Below are 19,214 nucleotides of genomic sequence, written 5' to 3' on the forward strand. Positions count from 1 at the left end.
TTTTCGTTCCTTTCGACAAAATAATGAACAGAAACCTAATCCTTCCCCAAAGGAACCTGTTTCCAATTGAAAGCCTTCCTCAAATTGGAACAAATCCAAGCCATTTAAGAGATCAAAGCCAGCCCCCAAGTCTGCATGAAGGTGCGGCCCTCATTCAAGCTCAGCTGGTAGGGGGCAGATTCAAATTTTTCAAAGATGTTTGGATCAATTTGGTCCAAAATCATTGGATTCTGTCACGTTTTTTTTCCCTGTTGTGTTTGCCATGTGCTGCTGGCAGCCATTTTACTCACCTCTCTTCCTGACTATGGTGCATTGTGGGGGATGCTGCTCATTTCCTGCACTTCCTTTTATGGCCAGACTGGTGTGCATCATCCATGTGAGACAGGATGCAGTCTCAGAATTGTGATGTCATCACTTATTATTTAAAGGGCCTCTGTTCAGTATGCTTTGCCTTTGCGTTGTCTCAGACCTGTTTGTGGGAGTTCCTGTGTATTACCTGGCTGCCTGACATCCTTCCTGGTTCCTGATCCCTAGCTTGTTCCTGACTGCGGTTTTCCTTGTTCCTGATTCCGGATCGTCTGACTATTCGCTTTGGCTCCTGACTCGGCTCGTCTGACTACCAGCTCTGGTTTTGATTCCTGGCTTGTTATTTGACTTGTGGACTTTTTATTATTTTTTGCTATTAATAAAGGTGTGATTATTTTTGCACTTCTCGTCTCAGTCTGATTCCTGGCACCCTGACAGATTCAGAGTATTGTCTCTCAAGGGTACCGAATAGGATTCAGAGTAAGACCGCCTGTGAGAAGATTTTTTCTCTCACGCATTCCAACAAACCCAGTAAAGGCTCAGGCTTTCCTGAAGTGTGTTTCAGACCTGAAGTTATCAGGGGGAATCATGCCAGTTCAATTTCAGGAACAGGGTCTGGGGTTTTATTCAAATCTATTCATTGTCCCAAAGAAAGAGAAAATTCATTCAGACCAGTTCTGGATCTAAAGATTTTGAATCGATATGTAAGAGTACCAACTTTCAAAATGGTGACTATAAGGACTATTCTGCCTTTTGTTCAGCAAGGGCATTATATGTCCACAATAGATTTGCAGGATGCATATCTTCATATTCCGATTCATCCGGATCACTTTCAGTTCCTGAGATTCTCTTTTCTAGACAAGCATTACTAATTTGTTGCTCTTCCTTTTGGCCTAGCGACAGCTCCAAGAATCTTTTCAAAGGTTCTCGGTGCCCTAATCTCTGTAAACAGAGAGCAGGGTATTGTGGTGTTTCCTGCTCAGTCTTTACGTTCTGCAGAATCTCACACAAATCAACTAGTGTTGTTTCTTCGAAGACATGGTTGGAGAATCAATTTACCAAAAAGTTTTTTGATCCCTCAGACAAAGGTAACCTTTTTAGGTTTCCAGGTAGATTCAGTGTCCATGACTTTGTCTCTAACAGACAAGAGACGTTTGAAATTGGTTGCAGCCTGTCAGAACCTTCAGTCTCAGTCTTTCCCTTCAGTAGCTATGTGCATGGAGGTTTTAGGTCTCATGTCTGCAGCATCGGACGCGATCCCCTTTGCTCGTTTTCATATGAGACCTCTCCAGCTTTGTATGCTGAACCAATGGTGCAGGGATTATACAAGGATATCACAATTAATATCCTTAAATCCCAATGTTCGACTTTCTCTGACTTGGTGGTTAGATCAGCATTGTATAATTCTAGGGGCCTCTTTCGTTCGTCCAACCTGGACTGTGATCACAACAGATGTGAGTCTTTCAGGTTGGGGAGCTGTTTGGGGATCTCAAGAGGCGAGATTACCAATTAATATTTTGGAACTCCGTGCAATTCTCAGGGCTCTTCAGTTTTGGCCTCTGTTGAAGAGAGAACCGTTCATTTGTTTTCAGACAGACAATATCACAACTGTGGCATATGTCAATGATCAGGGTGGGACTCACAGTCCTCAAGCTGTGAAAGAAGTATCTTGGATACTTGTTTGGATGGAATCCAGCTCCTGTCTAATTTCTGCGGTTCATATCCCAGGTATAGACAATTGGGAAGCGGATTATCTCAGTCGTCAGACTTTACATCCGGGAGAATGGTCTCTCCACCCAGATGTGTTTTCTCAAATTGTTCAGATGTGGGGGCTTCCAGAAATAGATCTGATGGCATCTCATCTAAACAAAAAACTTCCCAGGTACCTGTCCAGGTCCAGGGATCCTCAGGCGGAAGCAGTGGATGCGTTGACACTTCCTTGGTGTTATCAACCTGCTTATATTTTCCCGCCTCTAGTTCTTCTTCCAAGTTTGATCTCCAAAATCATCATGGAGCAATTGTTTTTGCTGCTGGTGGCTCCAAAAATTGAAATTGAACGCTTAGTGCTTAGTCATAGAAGTTTCTCTGACTCAGTGATTAATACTATGTTGCAGGCTCGTAATTCTGTTTCTAGAAAGATTTATTATCGGGTTTGGAAGACTTACATTTCATGGTGTTCTTCTCATAAATTCTCTTGGCATTCTTTTAGAATTCCTACAGTTTCTTCAGGATGGTTTGGTAAAGGTTGGTCTGCAAGTTCCTTGAAAGGACAAATCTCTGCTCTTTCTGTTTGCTAAACTTCCTTATATTCACTGTTTTGTACAGGCTTTGGTTCGTATTAAGCCTGTCATTAAATCAATCTCTCCTCCTTGGAGTCTTAATTTTGTTTTGAAGGCTTTACAGGCTCCTCCATTTGAGGCTATGCATTCTTTGGACATTAAACTACTTTCTTAAAAAGTGTTGTTCCTTTTGGCCATCTCTTCTGCTAGAAGAGTTTCTGAATTATTCGCTCTCTCTTGTGAATCTCCTTTTCTGATTTTTCACCAGGAGAAGGCAGTTTTGCAGACTTCATTTAAATTCTTACCTAAGGTTGTGAATTTTAACAACATTAATAGAAACATTGTTGTCCCTTCTTTGTGTCCTAATCCTAAGAATTCTTTGGAGAAATCTTTACATTCTTTGGATGTGGTGAGAGCTCTGAAATATTATGTTGAAGCTACTAAAGATTTCAGGAAGACTTCTAGTCTATTTGTTCTCTTTTCTGGTTCCAGGAAAGGTCAGAAGGCTTCTGCCATTTCTTTGGCATCATGGTTAAAGCTTTTGATTCATCAAGCTTATTTGAAGTCGGGTAAAGCCCCACCTCAGAGAATTACAGCTCATTCTACTAGCTCAGTTCCCACTTCTTGGGCTTTTAAGAATGAAGCATCAGTTGATCAGATTTGGTCTTCTTTTCATACATTTACTAAATTCTACCATTTTGATGTATTTGCTTCTTCGGAAGCAGTTTTTGGTAGGAAAGTTCTTCAGGCAGCTGTTTGTTTGATTCTTCTGCTTATGATTTAAGTTTTTCCTTTTATTTTTGAGAATAAACTTATATTTGGGTCGTGGATTAATTTTTTTCAGCGAAATAGCTGTTTTTATTTTGTCCCTCCCTCTAGTGACTCTTGCGTGGAGTTCCACATCTTGGGTATTGCTCTCCCATACGTCACTAACTCATGGACTCTTGCCAAATACATGAAAGAAAACGTAATTTATGGAAGAACTTACCTGATAAATTAATTTCTTTCATATTGGCAAGAGTCCATGAGGCCCACCCCCTTTTTTATGGTGGTTATGATTTTTTTGTATAAAGCACAATTATTTCCAAATTCCTTTGTTGATGCTTTTTACTCCTTTCTTTATCACCCCACTTCTTGGCTATTCGTTAAACTGAATTGTGGGTGTGGTGAGGGGTGTATTTATAGGCATTTTGAGGTTTGGGAAACTTTGCCCCTCCTGGTAGGATTGTATATCCCATACGTCACTAGCTCATGGACTCTTGCCAATATGAAAGAAATGAATTTATCAGGTAAGTTCTTACATAAATTTATGTTTTTTACTAGGGCAGTTAGAACATCTAGATATAGAACACATTGTAATTACAAGACTTTTATGTTGTCTTGCAATACAGTAACATACTAGCTAAATGTTTCTGAATACATTAACACATTGTTTGCTGCAATTGTTTTTCTAAGGGCAAACTCCACCTTCCACTTGCCTTATTTGGAAGAAACAATGCAGAATTTTTACTGGAGAAGATAAAGCCTGTCACTGCCATTTTGTTAACAAAACAATTATCTTATCTCCTCTGCTGGAGGCAATTAGAGACCAACATGTAGCAAGGTGTGGAGTGCAAGCTTCCAATTCACAAAATTGGAAAAAACACAATTTTTAGTTGGGCACCATATGTGTAAGAATGTACTGCAATTTAATTACTTCATATTACATTACAATCTCAAAGTATTTCATGTCCCTTTTTAAAGGGACATTGAACCCAATTTTTTTCTTTTGTGATTCAGATAGAGCAGGCAATTTTAAGCAAATTTCTAATTTACTCCTATTAGCAATTTTTCTTCGTTCTCTTGCTTTCTTTATTTGAAAAAGAAAGCATCTAAGCTATTTTTTTAGTTCAGACCATGGAAAGCACTTGTTTATTGGTAGGTGAATTTACCCACCGATCAGCAAGAACAACACAGTGTGTTCACCAAAAATGGTCCGGCATCTAAACTTTCATTCTTGCATTTCAAATAAAGATACCAAGAGAATGAAGAGAATTTGATAATAGGGGTAAATTAGAAAGTTGCTTAAGATTGCATGCTCTATCTGAATCCCAAAAGAATAAAATTGGGTTCAGTGTCCCTTTAACACTCTTTAAGTAAAGAGCAGTTATATTACCCTTGTTCTCACTTTACAGAAAAAAAGACAAATATGTAATTCAAATACTTTTAAAGGGATATGAAACCCCAACTATTAGTCTTTCGTGATTCAGAAAGGGAGTAACATTTTAAACAATTTTTCAATTTACTTCTATTATATAATTTGATTCATTCTCTTGGTGTCCTTTATTGAAGAAACAGCAATGCACATGGGTGAGCCAATAACATGAGGCATATATGTGCAGCCACCAATCGGCAACTCATGAGCCTACCTAGGTATGCTTTTCAGCAAAGGATACCAATAGAATGAAATAAATTAGATAAGTAAATTGGAAAATTGTTTAAATTTGCATGGTCCGTCTGATTCATGAAAGAAAATGTTTGGTTATCATATTTATTTTAAGTCTTCTCTTCACTTTGATTCTCTAAAGTACACTATTTTCCCATTACACTATTTTTTCCATAACTCCATTTCTCTTACTGCTTCTTTCATCTCCTCCTCAGGTGTGTAAATATGACTTTGTGGAAGTCCGCAGTGGTTTGACATCTGACTCCAAGCTCCATGGAAAGTTCTGTGGCTCTGAGCTACCCTCAGTGATAACCTCCCAGTACAACAATATGCGCATAGAGTTTAAATCTGACAACACAGTGTCCAAGAAGGGTTTCCGAGCTGTCTTCTTCTCAGGTGAGTTCTCCCACGCAAGCGGCTGTATCCCCTCTGCCCCCTCCTCTTTCCCAGACATTTTGATCCTTGGATGCAGTTTGTTGACCAAGCTAACTTTTTGTCATGGCATGATGACATCAGAGTCTTGGTCATTTGCATTGCTTAATGATGTAATTTCCCTCTCCTCTTGATGTTAAATGATGTCATAGTTTAATATAAGTGACCTAGAGACAGTAGAATTCTGTCCTTTTCCCCACTGGGTAACATAAGACAAGTAGCAAAGGAAGTACTAATAAGCTGTAACAAATTTAGAGACTTTAATTTTTGCATTTGAATCTCCCATTAAGTTACAGCATGACACTGCATACTACATTGGATAACAATAAAAAAACACATGCATCCTCTCTCGTCTATCTCATATTTTCTATAATTTGCAACAATTAAAAAAAAAATGTTCTAACATTATATTATTGCATTAGTATTTCTCTATAAAAAGGCAGGGAACCAGACCATTCGCAGGGAGTGAGGCAGCATGCAGAATTAATGCTTGCACAATATTACAACCAGCTGTGTGAGAGCAGAGCTTGTCAGTTATCGCCATTAAAGGGACACTGAACTCGTGATTTAGATACAGCATGCAATTTTAAGCAACTTTCTAATTTACTCCTATTATCAAATTTTCTTCATTCTCTTGGTATCTTTATTTGAAAAGTTTAGATGCCGGCCCATTTTTGGTGAACAACCTGAGTTGTTCTTGCTGTTTGGTGGATAAATTCACCCACCAATAAACAAGTGCTGTCCATCGTCTGAACCAAAAATAGCTTAGATGCCTTCTTTTTTAAATAAAGATAGCTAGAGAACAAAGAAAAATTGATAATAGGAGTAAATTAGAATGTTGCTTAAAATTGCATGCTCTATCTGAATCACAAAATAAAAAAATTGGGTTCAGTGTCCCTTTAAATCCAGGATGTCTCTAAAGATGGCTGCTTCTTAACTTGCATTTGCAGCAGCTCTGTAGTTGCATTAGTAGCCTCATAAATGGAGTCAGGAATGTCCGATTATTAAAGGCCTATTAGAGAGGGTAATGTTTTAATTAGTTTATAACACAGAGCAATGTATTAATCTATCACTAAGTCAATGGAGACTTAAACTTTTATTTATAGCTGATATAAAGAAAATCTTGATGTTACCCAACCACTGTTGTGGGTTTAGAGGAGCATTGTACACTAGATTTTTCTTTGTATAAATGTTTTGTAGATGATCCATTTATTTAGCCCATCTGGAAGTGCTTTTGTAACAATGTATAGTTTCTCCAACATAGGTGTGTCCGGTCCACGGCGTCATCCTTACTTGTGGGATATTCTCTTCCCCAACAGGAAATGGCAAAGAGCCCAGCAAAGCTGGTCACATGATCCCTCCTAGGCTCCGCCTACCCCAGTCATTCTCTTTGCCGTTGTACAGGCAACATCTCCACGGAGATGGCTTAGAGTTTTTTAGTGTTTAACTGTAGTTTTTATTATTCAATCAAGAGTTTGTTATTTTAAAATAGTGCTGGTATGTACTATTTACTCTGAAACAGAAAAGAGATGAAGATTTCTGTTTGTAAGAGGAAAATGATTTTAGCAACCGTTACTAAAATCCATGGCTGTTCCACACAGGACTGTTGAGAGGAATTAACTTCAGTTGGGGGAACAGTGAGCAGTCTTTTGATGCTTGAGGTATGACACATTCTAACAAGACGATGTAATGCTGGAAGCTGTCATTTTCCCTATGGGATCCGGTAAGCCATTTTTATTCAGACAGTAAATAAGGGCTTCACAAGGGCTTATTAAGACTGTAGACATTTTCTGGGCTAAATCGATTCATATATTACACATATTTAGCCTTGAGGAATCATTTAATCTGGGTATTTTGGTAAAATAATATCGGCAGGCACTGTTTTAGACACCTTATTCTTTAGGGGCTTTCCCTAATCATAGGCAGAGCCTCATTTTCGCGCCGGTATTGCGCACTTGTTTTTGAGAGGCATGACATGCAGTCGCATGTGTGAGGAGCTCTGACACATAGAAAAGACTTTCTGAAGGCGTCATTTGGTATCGTATTCCCCTTTGGGCTTGGTTGGGTCTCAGCAAAGCAGATACCAGGGACTGTAAAGGGGTTAAAGTTAAAAACGGCTCCGGTTCCGTTATTTTAAGGGTTAAAGCTTCCAAATTTGGTGTGCAATACTTTTAAGGCTTTAAGACACTGTGGTGAAATTTTGGTGAATTTTGAACAATTCCTTCATACTTTTTCGCAATTGCAGTAATAAAGTGTGTTCAGTTTAAAATTTAAAGTGACAGTAACGGTTTTATTTTAAAACGTTTTTTGTACTTTGTTATCAAGTTTATGCCTGTTTAACATGTCTGAACTACCAGATAGACTGTGTTCTGAATGTGGGGAAGCCAGGGTTCCTTCTCATTTAAATAAATGTGATTTATGTGACACTGAAAATGATGCCCAAGATGATTCCTCAAGTGAGGGGAGTAAGCATGGTACTGCATCATTCCCTCCTTCGTCTACACGAGTCTTGCCCACTCAGGAGGCCCCTAGTACATCTAGCGCGCCAATACTCCTTACTATGCAACAATTAACGGCTGTAATGGATAATTCTATCAAAAACATTTTAGCCAAAATGCCCACTTATCAGCGTAAGCGCGACTGCTCTGTTTTAGATACTGAAGAGCATGAGGACGCTGATGATAATGGTTCTGAAATGCCCCTACACCAGTCTGAGGGGGCCAGGGAGGTTTTGTCTGAGGGAGAAATTTCAGATTCAGGGAAAATTTCTCAACAAGCTGAACCCGATGTGATTACATTTAAATTTAAATTGGAACATCTCCGCGCTCTGCTTAAGGAGGTATTATCCACTCTGGATGATTGTGAGAATTTGATCATCCCAGAGAAACTATGTAAAATGGACAAGTTCCTAGAGGTCCCGGGGCTCCCAGAAGCTTTTCCTATACCCAAGCGGGTGGCGGACATTGTAAATAAAGAATGGGAAAGGCCCGGTATACCTTTCGTCCCTCCCCCCATATTTAAAAAATTGTTTCCTATGGTCGACCCCAGAAAGGACTTATGGCAGACAGTCCCCAAGGTCGAGGGAGCGGTTTCTACTTTAAACAAACGCACCACTATACCCATAGAAGATAGTTGTGCTTTCAAAGATCCTATGGATAAAAAATTAGAAGGTTTGCTTAAAAAGATGTTTGTTCAGCAGGGTTACCTTCTGCAACCAATTTCATGCATTGTCCCTGTCACTACAGCCGCGTGTTTCTGGTTCGATGAGCTAGTAAAGGCGATCGATAGTGATTCTCCTCCTTATGAGGAGATTATGGACAGAATCCGTGCTCTCAAATTGGCTAATTCTTTCACCCTAGACGCCACTTTGCAATTGGCTAGGTAAGCGGCAAAGAATTCTGGGTTTGCTATTGTGGCGCGCAGAGCGCTTTGGTTGAAATCTTGGTCAGCTGATGCGTCTTCCAAGAACAAACTCCTTAACATTCCTTTCAAGGGGAAAACGCTGTTTGGCCCTGACTTGAAAGAGATTATCTCTGATATCACTGGGGGTAAGGGCCACGCCCTTCCTCAGGATAGGTCTTTCAAAGCCAAAAATAAACCTAATTTTCGTCCCTTTCGTAGAAACGGACCAGCCCCAAGTGCTACGTCCTCTAAGCAAGAGGGTAATACTTCTCAAGCCAAGCCAGCCTGGAGACCAATGCAAGGCTGGAACAAGGGAAAGCAGGCCAAGAAACCTGCCACTGCTACCAAGACAGCATGAAATGTTGGCCCCCGATCCGGGACCGGATCTGGTGGGGGGCAGACTCTCTCTCTTCGCTCAGGCTTGGGCAAGAGATGTTCTGGATCCTTGGGCACTAGAAATAGTCTCCCAAGGTTATCTTCTGGAATTCAAGGGGCTTCCCCCAAGGGGGAGGTTCCACAGGTCTCAATTGTCTTCAGACCACATAAAAAGACAGGCATTCTTACATTGTGTAGAAGACCTGTTAAAAATGGGAGTGATTCATCCTGTTCCATTAGGAGAACAAGGGATGGGGTTCTACTCCAATCTGTTCATAGTTCCCAAAAAAGAGGGAACGTTCAGACCAATCTTAGATCTCAAGATCTTAAACAAGTTTCTCAAGGTTCCATCGTTCAAAATGGAAACCATTCGAACAATTCTTCCTTCCATCCAGGAAGGTCAATTCATGACCACGGTGGATTTAAAGGATGCGTATCTACATATTCCTATCCACAAGGAACATCATCGGTTCCTAAGGTTCGCATTCCTGGACAAGCATTACCAGTTCGTGGCGCTTCCTTTCGGATTAGCCACTGCTCCAAGGATTTTCACAAAGGTACTAGGGTCCCTTCTAGCGGTGCTAAGACCAAGGGGCATTGCAGTAGTACCTTACTTGGACGACATTCTGATTCAAGCGTCGTCCCTTCCTCAAGCAAAGGCTCACACGGACATAGTCCTGGCCTTTCTCAGATCTCACGGATGGAAAGTGAACGTGGAAAAGAGTTCTCTATCTCCGTCGACAAGGGTTCCCTTCTTGGGAACAATAATAGACTCCTTAGAAATGAGGATTTTTCTGACAGAGGCCAGAAAAACAAAACTTCTAAACTCTTGTCGGACACTTCATTCCGTTCCTCTTCCTTCCATAGCGCAGTGCATGGAAGTAATAGGTTTGATGGTAGCGGCAATGGACATAGTTCCTTTTGCGCGCATTCATCTAAGACCATTACAACTGTGCATGCTCAGTCAGTGGAATGGGGACTATACAGACTTGTCTCCGAAGATACAAGTAAATCAGAGGACCAGAGACTCACTCCGTTGGTGGCTGTCCCTGGACAACCTGTCACAAGGGATGACCTTCCGCAGACCAGAGTGGGTCATTGTCACGACCGACGCCAGTCTGATGGGCTGGGGTGCGGTCTGGGGATCCCTGAAAGCTCAGGGTCTTTGGTCTCGGGAAGAATCTCTTCTACCGATAAATATTCTGGAACTGAGAGCGATATTCAATGCTCTCAAGGCTTGGCCTCGGCTGGCAAAGGCCAAGTTCATACGGTTTCAATCAGACAACATGACGACTGTTGCGTACATCAACCATCAGGGGGGAACAAGGAGTTCCCTGGCGATGGAAGAAGTGACCAAAATCATTCAATGGGCGGAGACTCACTCCTGCCACCTGTCTGCAATCCACATCCCAGGGGTGGAAAATTGGGAAGCGGATTTTCTGAGTCGTCAGACATTGCATCCGGGGGAGTGGGAACTCCATCCGGAAATCTTTGCCCAAATTACTCAACTGTGGGGCATTCCAGACATGGATCTGATGGCCTCTCGTCAGAACTTCAAGGTTCCTTGCTACGGGTCCAGATCCAGGGATCCCAAGGCGACTCTAGTAGATGCACTAGTAGCACCTTGGACCTTCAAACTAGCTTATGTTTTCCCGCCGTTTCCTCTCATCCCCAGGCTGGTAGCCAGGATCCATCAGGAGAGGGCGTCGGTGATCTTGATAGCTCCTGCGTGGCCACGCAGGACTTGGTATGCAGATCTGGTGAATATGTCATCGGCTCCACCATGGAAGCTACCTTTGAGACGAGACCTTCTTGTTCAAGGTCCGTTCGAACATCCGAATCTGGTCTCACTCCAGCTGACTGCTTGGAGATTGAACGCTTGATCTTATCAAAACGAGGGTTCTCAGATTCTGTTATTGATACTCTTGTTCAGGCCAGAAAGCCTGTAACTAGAAAAATTTACCACAAAATATGGACAAAATATATCTGTTGGTGTGAATCTAAAGGATTCCCTTGGGACAAGGTAAAGATTCCTAAGATTCTATCTTTTCTTCAAGAAGGATTGGAGAAAGGATTATCTGCAAGTTCCTTGAAGGGACAGATTTCTGCCTTGTCTGTGTTACTCCACAAAAAGCTGGCAGCTGTGCCAGATGTTCAAGCCTTTGTTCAGGCTCTGGTTAGAATTAAGCCTGTTTACAAACCTTTGACTCCCCCTTGGAGTCTCAACTTAGTTCTTTCAGTTCTTCAGGGGGTTCCGTTTGAACCCTTACATTCCGTTGATATTAAGTTATTATCTTGGAAAGTTTTGTTTTTGGTTGCAATTTCTTCTGCCAGAAGAGTTTCAGAATTATCTGCTCTGCAGTGTTCTCCTCCTTATCTGGTGTTCCATGCAGATAAGGTGGTTTTACGTACTAAACCTGGTTTTCTTCCAAAAGTTGTTTCTAACAAAAACATTAACCAGGAGATAGTCGTGCCTTCTTTGTGTCCGAAACCAGTTTCGAAGAAGGAACGTTTGTTGCACAATTTGGATGTTGTTCGCGCTCTAAAATTCTATTTAGATGCTACAAAGGATTTTAGACAAACATCTTCCTTGTTTGTTGTTTATTCTGGTAAAAGGAGAGGTCAAAAAGCAACTTCTACCTCTCTCTCTTTTTGGATTAAAAGCATCATCAGATTGGCTTACGAGACTGCCGGACGGCAGCCTCCTGAAAGAATCACAGCTCATTCCACTAGGACTGTGGCTTCCACATGGGCCTTCAAGAACGAGGCTTCTGTTGATCAGATATGTAGGGCAGCGACTTGGTCTTCACTGCACACTTTTACCAAATTTTACAAGTTTGATACTTTTGCTTCTTCTGAGGCTGTTTTTGGGAGAAAGGTTTTGCAAGCCGTGGTGCCTTCCATTTAGGTGACCTGATTTGCTCCCTCCCTTCATCCGTGTCCTAAAGCTTTGGTATTGGTTCCCACAAGTAAGGATGACGCCGTGGACCGGACACACCTATGTTGGAGAAAACAGAATTTATGTTTACCTGATAAATTACTTTCTCCAACGGTGTGTCCGGTCCACGGCCCGCCCTGGTTTTTTAATCAGGTCTGATAGTTTATTTTCTTTAACTACAGTCACCACGGTATCATATGGTTTCTCCTATGCAAATATTCCTCCTTAACGTCGGTCGAATGACTGGGGTAGGCGGAGCCTAGGAGGGATCATGTGACCAGCTTTGCTGGGCTCTTTGCCATTTCCTGTTGGGGAAGAGAATATCCCACAAGTAAGGATGACGCCGTGGACCGGACACACCGTTGGAGAAAGTAATTTATCAGGTAAACATAAATTCTGTTTTTGCTTATATTTTAATAACATTGTGCCGATTTTCAGACTCCTAACCAAGCCCCAAAGTATCAGATGTATACTGAGGTCTACAGATTCCTGCAGCTCCTGTTTGTTACCTGTCTTTTCATATGCAGCGGAGGGGGGGGGGTCTGTTTTTTCTGTTTTCCCAGCCCCTTTCACTGGGTGTCCCAGCTTAACCTCATCAACAGTGCGTAACTGGGAGCTTCTAAGTAAATTTGTAAAAGGTTTTATACTGGATTTTTAGATCAGCATCTGTTCATATTCTTCTTTATAGGAATGTCTATTACATGCAGTTGAATGGAAATTGGTGTATACTGTCCCTTTTTAAATGCAACCAATATGAGGACATGAGGGACAGCCATGAAAATATTTATTTTTATTTTATTACCTAGAACAGTGATATGAAGTCCAATTAATAATCCTCAAATAGAACAGTGTTCTTTAAACTCGTGTCCACAATCAAATGCAATAACATTGCACATTGTAAAGACACAAGTTTGCTTAACCCCTTACGACCGACACCGTATAGGGTACGTCCTGCAAAAAAAAAGACTGTTAAAGACCAAGGATGTACCCTCTACGTTGTTGGCTAAACTGAGCGCTGGAAGCGATCGAGATCGCTTCCATCCACTTTAACATGTCAAGGCATCCTGCAATACTGTTCCTGACTGCCAGGACCGGATTGATCACTCCCCCACGAGTGATCACTTCCGGTTTCGCTCCAAGTGGAGCCCGGCAGTCTAACAGAACTTCGGAAGCAAACAGGCAGGCTTCAGATGCTCTTCTTGTGTGCTAAGTGCCTCTGTGGGTCGAAGCACTTAGTTAGGTATATTTTTTTTTTTTTTTTTTTTTATTATATAAAATAAAAGCCCCATATAGCCCCCACCCCCATGAGGCTTCAAAGATGGTGATGCCCAGTGCATCATGGGGCCTCTAGAGGTGTCCCTAGCCTGCCTCATCATAGGGGCAAGCTAGGGTCATCCAATCTGAGCCTTCCACAAAAAAAATATCCCATTTGTCTGATCATATCAATATTTGTAAATATTGACTCTGATCAGTGTGGATCTCTCTCTCGCTCCAACAAAAACGCAAGTGAGGAGAAGGAGGGAGACCCGTGTTTAGGAGAGAGAGATTTAATTCATTTATTTGTTAAAAATTGAGAGACCCAAAGGCTCTTTTCAGGGCCATTAACCCCTAGCTTGCCAGTGATCACTATAAATCACTGACAGTAGCATAGCTACACTTTTTTGCTGTCTGTGCATTTTCTTTAGGGGTTAATTTTGTCGTCGTCATTTTTTGAGAGACCCAAAGGCTCTTTTCAGAGCCATTTAGCTAATTTAATTTTCATAGCCATTAACCCCTAGCTTGCCAGTGATCACTATAAATCACTAGCAGTAGCATAGCTGCACCTTTTTGATGTCTGTGCATTTTTTTAGGGGTTAATTTTTTTTATTTTTTTTTGAGACCCAAAGGCTCTTTTCAGAGCCATTTAGTTAATTAAGCTAATTTAAATTTTATGTGATTTTTTTTTTTTTTTCTGTGACAGATACAATAATGTCACAGAAAACATATAGTGCTGAGGAGGCGTATGGAATCCTTGCATCAGAGTCGGATGCCTCTATGTCTGACTCAGACCCCAATTTTGACCCTGCCATATGCTCAGATACATCATTAGATGCAGTCTCAACTGATAGTGATGTATCTGTGGCTGCTAGCCCCCCTGCCAGAAGGAGGCGTGTTGCTGCCATTGCCGCTAAAGAGTTGGGTAACGCCTCATCTCCAGAGGACAGATATCCCACCCTTCACAGCAAATTCTGGCATCAATATAGATGTTGCAGGATTTAGTCCCCAACAGTTTATGGAGGCGTTTCAGGGCGATGATGTATTGGGGAACATTGTTGCCCAAACTAATTTATATGCCCATCAGTTCCGTGCTGCAAAGCCTGAAACATATTTGGCAAAGCAGCACTGGGCCCCCATCAATGTGCCAGAATTTAAACAATTCTGGGCATTGACTATGCTGATGGCATCATAAAGAAACCCTCCATCCGCTCCTACTGGAGCAGTAGCCCCATCTGCTCTACCCCCATTTTCCCCCAGAGTATGTCGAGAAAGAGGTATGAAATGATTCTACATTTCATGCACTTCAGCGCAGCGACAACAGCCTGTACCCCCTAGGGAGCATTCCCAATTTGACAGGCTGTATAAAATCCAGGTTTGCAGAGGCTTATACACCTGGAAGGAATATATGCGTTGATGAATCCCTGATGAAGTATAAGGGAAGGTTGGGATTCAAGCAGTATATTCCTTCCAAGCGCTCCAGGTATGGGGTAAAGGTGTATAAGCTCTGTGAGAGAGAGACTGGGTATACTCAGGCCTTCAGGGTGTATGAGGGAAAGGATAGCCACCTTGACCCTCCAGGTTGCCCAGATCATATGGGAACCACTGGCAAGATTGTCTGGGACCTGATGATATTACCCCTAATGAACAAAGGGTATCACTTGTACTTAGATAATTATTATACAAGTGTCCTTTTGTTCAAGCTACTGTATTGCTTTGATACAGTAGCTTGTGGTACAATTAAAAAGAACCGTGCAGGTTTCCCAGGACAACTTGCATGCACCCGGCTACGAAGGGGGAAGACCTCAGCTCTGCGCCAAGAGGAGCTGTTGGCATTTAAGTACAGAGACAAAAAGGATGTGTACCTTCTTACCACCATCCACACAGAGAGGATGGTGGCAGTCTCTGTACATGGCAGAGCTGAGATCATAAGGAAGCCAGTGTGCATCAAGTCTTATAACCGGCATATGGGTGGGGTGGATCTGGCAGATCAGCTGCTGCAGCCCTACTTAATTATGCGGAAGACAAGGGCCTGGTACAAAAAGGTTGCAATTTACTTAATGCAGATTGCAACCCACAACGCTTTTTGTTGTTGTTCAAAAAAGCAAACCCCGGAATGAAACAGACTTTTTTACAGTTTCAGCTCCAGATTATTTCAGGGATGGGAGAGAGCAGAGTTGGGGCTACCCATTTTATTTTTAAAATCCCCCCCCCCCCCCACTGCGCAAAGCAGAAACTCAAAAAAAAAAATGCAGAGTCTGTACCAAGAGGGGCAGAGAAGGGACACCATATATTACTGTCCTGATTGCCCTGGACAGCCTGGACTCTGCATTGGGGGCTGCTTCAAGCGGGACCATACAATGGCCCATTTTTAAAAAATACATACATTTGCTGTTGTTCTTTTTTTGGTTATGTTTACTGTTAGAGGTGGTTTTTGGTTGTTTTTTTACTTTCCATCTAAAGGGGAGGAGAGTCCACGGCTTCATTAATTACTGTTGGGAATTAAGAACCTGGCCACCAGGAGGCGGCAAAGACACCCCAGCCAAAGGCTTAAATACCTCCCTCACTTCCCTCATCCCCCAGTCATTCTTTGCCTTTTGTCACTGGAGGACGGCAGAGAAGTGCAGAAGATCGGAGTAGTCTCTTATGGAGGGTAGTACTCTTCAGAATGGGACTGGAGTTTTAAGTAGTCCTGTCAGCCTCTCAGTGGGAGCCTAGGCAAAAGTTAGAGTCCGGAGATGCAGGGAGAGTCTTTCTGCGAAACCATCCTTAACAGCTCCACAAGCAATCAGCGTTGATGAGTTTCGCTACCTGCTTTTTACACTCAAGTCCATGTCAGGAGCGAGGCTACTAACCTGTCACACTTGAAGGGTCGTGTTCCTGTTCCACCACGGCTAGATTATGGTAAGATCATTTCATTTTTATTACATAATAACACAGAAGACAGGGTCACAGTGTGACACCTTTTATCTTTAACCCCTTAGTGACCAGAGCACTTTTCCATTTGTTGACCGTTTGGGACCAAGGCTATTTTTACATTTCTACAGTGTTTGTGTTTAGCTGTAATTTTCCTCTTACTCATTTACTGTACCCACACATATTATATACCGTTTTTCTCGCCATTAAATGGACTTTCTAAAGATACCATTATTTTCATCATATCTTATAATTTACTATAAAAAAAATTATAAAATATGAGGAAAAAATGAAAAAAAAACCAATTTATTTCAAATTTTGACCCCCAAAATCTGTTACATATCTACAACCACCAAAAAACACCCATGCTAAATAGTTTCTAAATTTTGTCCTGAGTTTAGAAATACCCAATGTTTACATGTTCTTTGCTTTTTTTCAAGTTATAGGGCAATAAATACAAGTAGCACTTTGCTATTTCCAAACCACTTTTTTTCAAACTTAGCGCTAGTTACATTGGGACACTGATATCTGTCAGGAATCCCTGAATATCCCTTGACATGTATATATTTTTTTTTTAGAAGACATCCCAAAGTATTAATCTAGGCCCATTTTGGTATATTTCATGCCACCATTTCACCGCCAAATGCGATCAAATAAAAAAATTGTTCACTTTTTCACAAATGTTTTCACAAACTTTAGGTTTCTCACTGAAATTATTTACAAACAGCTTGTGCAATTATGGCACAAATGGTTGTAAAGGCTTCTCTGGGATCCCCTTTGTTCAAAAATAGCAGACATATATGGCTTTGGCGGTGCTTTTTGGTAATTAGAAGGCCGCTAAATGCCACTGTGCACCACAAATGTATTATGCGCAGCAGTGAAGGGGTTAATTAGGGAGCATGTAGGGAGCTTTTAGGGTTAATTTTAGCTTTAGTGTAGTAGACAACCCCAAGTATTGATCTAGGCCCAAATGCGATCAAATTAAAAAAAAAACTTAAAATTTTTCACAATTTTAGGTTTCTCACTGAAATTATTTACAAACAACTTGTGCAATTATGGCACAAATTGTTGTAAATGCTTCTCTGGGATCCCCTTTGTTCAGAAATAGCAGACATATATGGCTTTGGCGTTGCTTTTTGGTAGTTAGAAGGTCGCTAAATGCGGCTGCGCATCACACGTATATTATGTCTAGCAGTGAAGGGGTTAATTAGGTAGCTTGTAGGGCGCTTGCAGGGTTAATTTTAGCTTTAGTGTAGAGATCAGCCTCCCACCTGACACATCCCACCCCATGATTCCTCCCAAACAGCTCCCTTCCCTCCCCCACCCCACAATTGTCCCCGCCATCTTAAGTACTGGCAGAAAGTCTGCCAGTACTAAAATAAAAGTGTTTTTGGGGGGTTTAGGTTTAAAAAAATAAATAAAAAAATGATTCTGCTGTGTAAGACCCCCCCTCTGCCTTATTGTGCGCCATATTGGGTACTGGCAGCTGTCTGCCAGTACCCAGTTTGAAATAAGAATATATTTAAATTTTTTTATTTATTATTTTATTAAAGATTTTCTTTATTTCTGTAGTGTAGCTTCCCCCCCTCAACATCCAACCCCCCACCCTTTCCCAGATCCCTTAATTTTAAAATCCCACCTTCCCCAGTCCTCTCTCCCACCCTCAGATCTACAGCATATTGATGCTGTTTGCAGGGATCTCACATGCACGCGTGCCCTGTGCACTCGCGCGCGCACACCCGCATAAGATCCCTCCCCCCTCCTCCACCAATGACTGCCCACCCGCCTCCCTGGATGAGCTCCCGCCCACGAACGATAACGGCCATCGATAGCCGATGCATCGGATGGCTAAAAACAGTTATTGCAGGATGCCTCAATATCGAGGCATCACTGCAATAACATGAAAGCGGCTGGAAGCGATCAGGACGTATGGGGTATGTCCTTGGTCGTTAACTGCATTTTTTGCAGGACGTACCCCATACGTCGTTGGTCGTTAAGGGGTTAAAGAATCATGGGTTAATATTCCTGGAAAGGGGATTATTGAACAGGGGGGGTTTATACATCATATTTTTTATTGTGTCATTGCTGCGTTATGTGCAAGATGAGGCTGTGGCAATGTGTGGAACTTTCAGGGGACTTACGGGAGTATTGTGCGGCCATTTTTTGGCGCGTTTTCTCCTGCGACAGGGGCGGTCCTGCCAGGCATTCCATGTGACCGGGTGTGGCTATCTCTCTTCCTCTGTTGATCTGCGGCGCAAGAGACGAAACGGTTTCTGTAGTCCGGGTCATAGGAGGTGGTGAGTGCCCCTGCCATTGGAGGTTATAAAGGTGCCTATTTATTACGTTAATCTAGTCCGTAATAACAGCGCAAGCTATGGAGGACGCGTTAGAGGGTTCTCCCTCTTTAACAAGGTCTCATTCCTGTGTTTATTGTGAGGAGGTTCTGGTAAAACAGCCTGCTCAACTATGTTCCACATGCCTTAATAAAGTTACGACATCTAAAAGTAAATGGATGTCTAGTACTACTGAGCCGTCCACCTCTGAGGGTTCCCCTGTGATGTGCGTTCCCTGCATCCATCTCCAATTGCACATGCAGCGCCCCAGGGTCCAACCATTACTCCTGCGGGAGAGATTCGTTGGCCATCAGATTTTGCTGATCAACTGCAAATGGCGGTATCGAAAGTGATCCATGCCTTACCACGTTCTACTAAGCGCAAGCGTAGGGCGTATCATGGCAGCCTGGCCCAGGGGTTGTCTATGCCTATGGAAATATCAGAGGCTTTATACAATAAGGTCCACTCTGACTCTTTGAAGGAGGCTCCTTCTGGGTTGGAGTCCGTGTCAATCTAAACCTCCGGCTGTGGAGGAGCCTGACTTTAGGTTTAGG

General features: G+C 42.1%; 1 protein-coding gene across 1 annotated transcript in view; it reads left to right on the forward strand.

Moving 5' to 3' along the window:
- BMP1 (bone morphogenetic protein 1) overlaps nt 1–19,214 on the forward strand; it is a 340,767-nt gene that overhangs the window by 216,329 nt on the left and 105,224 nt on the right. The window contains exon 15 of the mRNA XM_053717959.1: nt 5,226–5,406. Within this exon, the coding sequence (XP_053573934.1) occupies nt 5,226–5,406 (181 nt within the window). The remainder of the gene's footprint in view (nt 1–5,225; nt 5,407–19,214) is intronic.

This window comes from Bombina bombina, chromosome 6 (genome assembly GCF_027579735.1).
Source record: "Bombina bombina isolate aBomBom1 chromosome 6, aBomBom1.pri, whole genome shotgun sequence".
Taxonomy (NCBI): Eukaryota; Metazoa; Chordata; class Amphibia; order Anura; family Bombinatoridae; genus Bombina; species Bombina bombina.